The sequence below is a fragment of the Hevea brasiliensis genome, chromosome 12, assembly GCF_030052815.1.
Source record: "Hevea brasiliensis isolate MT/VB/25A 57/8 chromosome 12, ASM3005281v1, whole genome shotgun sequence".
Classification (NCBI taxonomy): Eukaryota; Viridiplantae; Streptophyta; class Magnoliopsida; order Malpighiales; family Euphorbiaceae; genus Hevea; species Hevea brasiliensis.
In genome coordinates, this window is record NC_079504.1 from 60802599 (window position 1) to 60811526 (window position 8928).

Genomic DNA, 8928 nt, shown 5'->3' on the forward strand with positions numbered 1-8928 from the left:
CATAAAAATAAAAATAAATAAATAAAAAAAAAAAACCAATTTGATTAATAAGCACACATTTTAATTAAAATTCCGGCATAGTCTCTCCTAAATATTGACAATTTTACCTCAATATGAAGCATTCAAAAAACATGTTAAAAGACACTTCAATAATTCCCAAATCAATTAAGATCCACCAAAACTTCATTATTCAACAAGTTTAACATATAACACATTATTCATTACAACAAGCATTGTTCGGTATGCAGTAATTTGTTTGAAATAAATATTCTATTTCCATCAATAGAAAGTTATATCATTACCTTAAACTCATTTCAATGTAAGTCTATTGTCTCTTTGGAGACAGTCTTTCAATAATAGCGTTCCACGTCCAGTTTTTTCCTTAAAGATTGACATGATCTTCCAACCACAAATGTTAAAAGGGTTCAACCTTTTAACAGATAAAGACAAATAGATTTTGCAATTGGTTAGCCATAGTAAACAAATGAACAATCATACATACAACATGAAATGATAATGCTTACTTGTTACAGCGTAGCTCAATACAGGGTAAAAAATGGTCAATTGCAAGAGATGTGACCCCTGGGAATGATGTCGGAGTAGCTGCAGTTTGGGGTGTATCACCAACAAGAGCATTTTGGGTGCCAACTGCATGTAAATAGAGGATGTACTGGAAGAGAAGTGTAGAGGGTAGTAGAAGGGGATGCAAAGGTTAAAGATAATAATGCATGAGCCGATGTAGGAGGTGAAGACCCTTCGGCAGCAAGAGTAGGAGTAGACCATGTTGTAGAAGGAGATGGAACATAATCGCATGGGTTGACACCTCTCGCGATCCGGCTCATCCAGCACCCTAGACCTTCCGCTCAAATCTCCACTAGATGAACCTTCTCTACGACCTATCCCTCTCATCCTTATTCAACAAGCATTGACATGACAGAAGACAATAATCTCAACTATTGACGTTTTGGTTTTCTTCCTCGCTTTCCCAAAATATTGCATATCAGTCATGGAATCTAGAGGCTTGGATAGTGAAGTTAATTTTATTTTTCTTAAGGAATTAATTAGGAAATATAAGGTGTCTGCTCTCTTCTTTGTGTTTGGTGCTTATATCTCAAAAATCGAAATGTTGTCATTACGAAACTACAAGGGTTTGGGAGGTGAATATGGGAAGATAATGTGGGATTTGGCATATTTGGCTGTTGGTTGATGGTTGAATAGATGTTGGAAGAAAAGGTTGTGTTGTTGCGGCTCTTTGGTTGAAAGAGGTAAGGCTCCTCTTTAAAGGAAAGCTTTTTGGATGTCTTAGTTGGATTTGTGGTATTTGGATAGATGAAAATATGTTATTTTGTTGGTAGACATGTGGAAATAGGTGCCATGTAATTCTTGTTAAATTTGATAGATGTAAAAGTTATTCTCGGGCTTTTTTGCAAATAAATGTAATTGAAAAATAAAATTACTGAAAATGGTTGAGAAGAAAGTATTTATCATGTAGAGGTAAATTTTGCTGAATTAGATTTTTGAAACCTTTGAACGCTATTTAAATCAATGATCGATTAAAAAATTAATTAAAAAAACTTATAGACGCTATCATTAGTGGCGTCCAAGTGCAGCATGTCAACGTTTCAAGCAAATTCCTTGGCTCAATCCCCAATCCATCAGCCACCAAATATGGCAGGGACCAAACTTAGACTTCTTAATTATCCATGTTCCTTGAATGCGATGCATTTTATTTTTTTATTGTCATCAAATTATATTATACTAAATTTATTTTTTTATTTCACTAACAATATTTATAAGAAAGAAAAATATTTCATTACCATAACTCTAATTGAATAATATTAGTCTCATCTTTAAATTTGTAAAGTGTCAAATTCGACATATAATCGGAATTAATTATATATATATATATATATATATATATATATATATATATATATATATATATATATATATATATATTTTATTTATAATTTTTAAAATTAATGAATAAAATAAAGAATAATTTAATTAAATTTTAGAGTTTTCTTGAATTCTTTTAAATAATAATTTTTAAAATTAATAATAATAATAATAATAATAATAATAATAATAATAATAATAATTTATTCATTTTCAAAAGCTTAGTAGTATAGATTGACAGACCACAAAACTGGTAATGGTGGGTTGTATCAGCCCTGTAATTTGGTGTTGACACCAAAATTATATAAATAAAAAGTTGATGCATGATGGTCATTAATCACAGTTACGAACCCACGTTGGGTCAATGTCCCCCCGGAAATTTCAATTTTTTAAGGTACAATAGTGATTTTTTTAAAAAATTAATATTTTTTTATTACTCTTATCAAATTTTTATAGAGCACAGCATCACTAGAATAAAAATCATTAAAGGGAAGTCAAACATATATATTTTTTTATTATTTTTAAAATTTTTTTTATAATATTTACAAAAATATTAAATTATTTCTAATAAGATGATTTTTTAAATAAATTGAAAATAACTAAAAATTTTAAATTTTAAATTAAGTATAAAAGTTTAAAAGAAAAATTATAGGCTAAATGAAAAAAGAAAATATCAAAACATTTATGTGAATCATCAATTTTAATTAAACCTTTTAATTTTATTAATTTTATTATAAACTTTTTATATTATTTTCAATAATAAATTTAATTAAAAATAATTAAATTCATCAAATGACAAATTATTTAAATCATTAATAAAAACAATATAAAAAAATTATGTTAGACTTTTTTCTAATAATTTTTAAAATATTCTAGTGATCCAATGCCCATAAAAATTTGACAAGAGTAATAGAAAGATTAATTTTTTTAGAAAATTTCTATTATATCTTAAAAAATTGAAATTTTCAGGGGGCATTGACTCAACATGGGTTCATGACCATCATGCATCGACTCTGGACTATGTTTATTTATACAATTTTGGTGCCAACACCAAATTAGTGGTACAACCAGCCATTGCCAATTTTGTGGTCTGTCAATATATACCGCTAGGCTTTTGAAAATAAATAAATTATTATTATTGTTATTATTATTATTAACAGAATTAAAAAAGCTCTAAAATTTAATTAAATTCTTCTTCATTTTATTCATTAATTTTAAGAATTATAAATGAAATATATTTTTTGACACATAATTAACTCCGTTTATATGTCGCATTTGACACTTTACAAATTTAAAGATGAGACTTATATTATTGGTTAAAGTGATATATACTAATGAAATATTTTTCTTTCTTATAAATATTCTTATTGAAAAAAAAAATTGGTATAATATAATTTGATGACAACATAAAAATAAAATGCAATGAAGTATATGACTCGGTGGGACGCAGTGACACTAGATTATGATCCTAAAGCATCACATTCAATGGACATGAATAATTAGGAGGTCAAGTTTGGTCCCTACTGTATTTGATGGCTGATGGATTCGGGATTGAGCCGAGGAATTTGCTTCACGCCTGACATACTGCACTCTTTTTTTATTATTATTATTATTTTTATTTTTCAAAGGACATGCTGGACTTGATGCAACTTATAGGAGCGTATATAAGTTTTTTTATTTTATTTTATTTTATTTTCAATTACATTCATTTCGAAAAAAGCCTGTTATTCTCAGCGTCCAGGGCGGGCTTGGGTTTATATGCTGGTGGAGTGTATTTGATGTGTCGTGGTTTGTGGCAATTAGCTTTGGATGGGTTGATGTGAGCTCCCAATCCTATGAACTTTACTTTCATATAAGAATGGGCTGCATTTGAGCTATGCAGTTAGAAGCTTGGAAAATTTAGAAAGATATGTTGTGGAGAAAAAAAGAAGTTTTTAGCATTTTGGAAGGGATAATTTTAGGGAAATGGGTATTTTTGTTTTTGAGGTTGCAAATTCCATTAAGTGTTTGATGTATTGTTCGCATGAACCTTTGGTTGGTTTGTGGGGTTTCTTGATCTTTCATGCTTTATTGGGTAACTGCATGTTGCTTTCTGATGCAATTGTGGGAGTCATGCAGCTGTAAGTGAGTTTGCATTGAACTTGGAGCCGGGAGTCCCAAGTCTGCAGCATTTTCAAATTGGTGGTGAATTTGGTTTCCCTCCTGTGGCAACTCTGAATCAACGGGGATGCTTATAATTCAGCGGAAGAATTTGTCATGGCACTTATCCATTAGGTTTATGGACTCCAGCGTGGCTGAACTGAGTGCTGCTCACAGGGCGCTGCAATCTTCAAAGGCATCATCTTAGAATTTGCTTCAACTGAGTTTGCAGGAAGGGTGTTTTATGTTAGTTCTTTACCCTCTCATTTCTCCTTATTCTTATTAATAAAATTCACTTTTCTATCAAATAAAAAAAAAAACTAAGTAGATGCTCTTTCTTTCTTTTTGTTTTTAAATCATAGATTGTTCTTTTTTGGTGAAACTGAATTCTCTTTTTCTTTCTCTTAATCAACCAATTCCCCAAGACAGCATGCATTTGTAATGGCATGGTTCAATGGGTTGTGAAAAAATTTAGGATGCATCCCTCATTAAACCATAAATTCTCATCTTTGGCCAATTTCCAAGTGATTTTTCCATCATCACCACCAGATTTTTGCTCTTTATTTCGACAGATATTATTTTAAAGTGGAAATATAACTCTATATAGAGAAGTGACGATAATTATAGGAGATAAAAAAATAAAAAAGCTACTCAGCGATGTAAAACAAGGTCAAGGAATGGTTGATGAGATCCACAACAAGTCCTATTCACAAAAGGGTGATCAATAAGCTCATCAACAGTCCCTCTCTTGCTCCAATCCTTCTCCAAACACCTAATTACAAAACTCCGGAACTCCGGCGATGCATTTTCCGGCATTTCCAGTCTCTCTCCAAAGCATATTGCACATACCAATGCTGCCCAATCTGGTTTCTCTCCTACACCAATCAATGGATAATGACCTACAAGGCACTCCAAAACTACCACCCCAAGTGACCAGACATCCCCTGCAAATCCATCAGCATTATCACCATCCCACCTCTCTGGATCAAACCTTTCAGGGCTCATATATGCACATGTGCCCATGTATGCGTCACAAGCCTCATGTTTGCCCACCACAATCCTACTGACTCCAAAATCAGCGATTTTCACATCCCCTTTACAATTAATGAGTAGATTAGAGGGCTTTATATCCCCATGAACTATCTGCATTTTATGCAGATACTGCAACCCATGCAAAACACACCAGGCCAGACCAGAAATAACATCCTCTGGCAGTATTTTACCTACAAATAAAACATCATGCAGCGATCCTCTTTCCATGTGCTCCATTGCAAAGCACAGATCGTCTTCCCTATCAAACACAGCATAGCATCGAACAATATAAGGCGAATCGACCCGTTTAAGGATCTCTGCCTCCCGTAAAGCCTGGCGGCGAATGTTGGTGGTGTTGTGATAGAAACGAAGAACTTTCAAAGCGAAAATGCAGGAGGTAAGCTTGTGTCGTACTTTATAGACAGTTCCGCCATTTCCACGGCCAAGAACTGCCAAATTTTCAAGGTCAGTGAGATTTTCTATGCCAGGGGAGTCTGGACTGATAGCTGACAAGGAAGCTGAAGGCGGTGGGTGGGCCTGTTGCCGGAAGTCAGAAGGTGGTAATGATGGGGGTAGGGATAGCTTTAGCGCCTGTTGATGCCTTCTCTTTCTCACCAATGTCATCTATATTAGCACTTGTTTTATGGTATTATTTCTCTGTTTCTCTGTGTGTGTGTCCTATAAAGATATATGATATCACAGAAGAAGAAGAAGGGGAGCGATCGAAGATGGTGTGCGGGTGGTAAATGTAGCAAAGGAAACTTATAAATCTGACGGTTATACACATAAGATAAGGGAGCGTTTAGGGACAACACACGTGCATGCATGTGCATGAAAGTTGTAACAAGTGGCTGTGACAATCCCAACATTTATGGGCAGGTGAGGTTTTCATGGTGACGTGGACGCCAATCTCTGGCAATTGAGTTTAATCAGTTTTATATATATATATATATATATATATATATATATATATATATATATATATATATATATATATATATATATTTTTAAATTTTATAAAACGGGACGTGACTTTTTAATTTTATTTTATAAAAAAAATAAATTTAATCTTATATATCAAACAACATTAAAATTTTTTATATAAAATTAATTAAGATATATAAATCTTAATGAAAATTATTCTTTATTTATGTGGCTATTATAAACATGTGAATTAATAACTTTAATTATAATATTTCCTATATTGAAGCAAAAGTATATATAATATTTTAAAAAAATAGATTAAAGTGTAAACAAATAGATTTTTGAAATTTATGAAAGATTTAGGTGTATTTGAAATAGAGAGAGAAAATTCTAAAAAGGATATTATGCCAGAATTTGATTGAGATCAGATAATTAAGCTTGGAGTCCGTAATGGAAGCTAAAGCCATGTATCATCCGATTTTCTCCTTCGCTATTATCATTTATCCGATTTTCCCTTTATTATGTATCGTAGCCGATTTTTTTTTTTTTAAAGAATGAAAAATAAAAGCATAGAGAAGGGTAAATTATAAATTCATAACTAACTCAAATATTCATGTTAGCATATTCAAGTCTTGTATTTGCAAGAAATTTTTGGTAGAATTATGAAGAAAAAAAAATTAAGAAAATTAAGTAGTGATAGGTAGTCGCTCAATGAGACTTTAATATGTTTTTTTTTTTTAATTGACTTTAATATGTTAAATGCAAGATTTTCTTGCATCACTATAAAATGAACAGTAGAATAGAAAATGGGTGGTACAAATTGACACCCCAAGGAGGAGTAGAAGTAGACTTTCCAAAGCGCCAGCTTGGAACAATATTTAAAGTCAGAACTGAAATTGGTTAAAATCAAATTAGTATCAGTATTGAACTAGATTAAAACCAGTTGGTTTTCATGCCAAATTGGTCAAGCCTGAATAGAAGTGTTTGGCACTACAAAAGAACAATGTATCAGTGATGGATTGATAGATCCGATGCTAAATTTGTCAATAATAATAAAAATTAGCAATAGATCAGTTATTGATCTATCATTGAAGTTTATTAACAACGAGATTTTCAACAATAACTATAATCCATCGTTAATTCAAAAAATTAACTATGAATAACGAATTTCACTTTATAATTAAAACTCTCGTCACTAAAATATTAGCGATTGATAATTAAAGTATAATTGATGGATTAACAATAGATCCATCAATAATTCATCATTAATCAATATTATTTGTAAGAAAATTTTAATTTTTCACTAAATTTGTTTTTAATATTTATATTTTCTAATATATTGAGGTAAAAACCTATACATGTACTTAATTATGTTGGTTTTAAGTTTTTTTTTTTTCTCATTTCTTTATTTTTTTAATATATTTTTATAAATAAAATAAAATTCACAAATAAATATGTGCAGTATATTCATAATGTACGAATTGACCACCCAAGGCATGCAAGGAGGAGTAGAAGTGTTTAGATAATATATTCGATTTTAATCTTTATCTATACATGTAATTAATTATGTTAGTTTTGACTTTTTTTTTCATTCACATCTTTCATGATTTATATTGTATGTTCTGTTTAAGCTTTTATTTAATGTGTTTGGTCTATTTAATTTTTGGTTAAAGAAATTATAAGAGCAAAGATGCCAAAATCAGCCTTTATTATATTGCTTTTGGATTATTAAAATTTGTTTTTAATATAATTAGCTCGATATTCAAATTTAATACTTTATGATTTTAAAGACAATTTTAATATTATTAAATTAAAATTTTAATAAATATTAAAGAGAATATGCTATTTTATTCTTTAAAAAAATTGTGTTAATTGGTTGGTAATATATTGGCATGTACATCACAATTAATGTTTACGATTTTGAGATATATTTGTATATATATACACATAAAATTTATTGAAAATTAGGAAATTTGAATTTGTTTGAGGAATAGAAAATTTAGAGTTCATGTGCATCTGTAACAGATGATATTGCTGTGACATTTGGTTTAGAGAAGTGTGATTGGAGCAGTCCAACACAAGGGAAAGCTAGACAAGAAAATAAAAAAAGCTAAATGAGTATCTATTGGCATTATTTGTTTCTCTCTCTTTGCCATGAACAAGCACAATTACCCGTGGCTTACCACGGCTTCGCATAATATTTTTTTAATTAATTAATTAATTATATATGTCTATTAAAAAATTAATTTTTATTTACATAAATTGTTTGAATGTGATAAAAAATAAAAAAAAATAACTTAATTTTTTTTATAATGTCTCAAGGAATATTCAAATAGTTAATATATTTAAAAAATGTTCACTTACCAATTAAATTATTATAATATAATTTTTTTTAGTATTATATTGACATTTTAAAGTACTAATGCATATATTATTGTACTAAAGTTATCTCATATATTTTTAAGAAGAAAAATTATTAATGATTTATATTTAGACATTTCATCAATATGTAAAAAAAATATTATCAAAAGTTAAAATTTTATTTTATCTTTACATGCGTTAACCTATATCATGTGAAGTGCATAATATCAATAAATTAAGGAGGGAAAAACTAAGAAACATAATTAAGATTGTCATCATCACATATTGTATTATATTACACTTTTTTATTGGGAAACTATGCATTTTATTTTATTTTTTTTGCTTTAGATGTAATATAGCAAAAGAAGATAAATAGAAAAAAAAATGAGTTTATATCAAGAAAAGAAAAGAAATTAAAAAAACAGAATAAAATGTGTTATAAATGCATATTTATAATGGATGTCTATTTGTATTTCTGATCAATCTATTTATTTTCTTCGTAAATTTATTTAATAGATTAATTAATATTATATCTCTTGGGTGTAATTTATATGCTATAAATAGGGTTTCCTT

General features: G+C 29.4%; 1 protein-coding gene across 1 annotated transcript; it reads right to left on the reverse strand.

Moving 5' to 3' along the window:
* Positions 1–4559: 4559 nt before the first annotated feature.
* LOC110638071 (mitogen-activated protein kinase kinase 10) lies at positions 4560–5694 on the reverse strand. The gene has a single exon (XM_021788483.2). The coding sequence runs from the start codon at positions 5692–5694 to the stop codon at positions 4690–4692; it is 1005 nt and encodes a 334-aa protein (XP_021644175.2). The 3' UTR covers positions 4560–4689.
* Positions 5695–8928: the final 3234 nt, after the last annotated feature.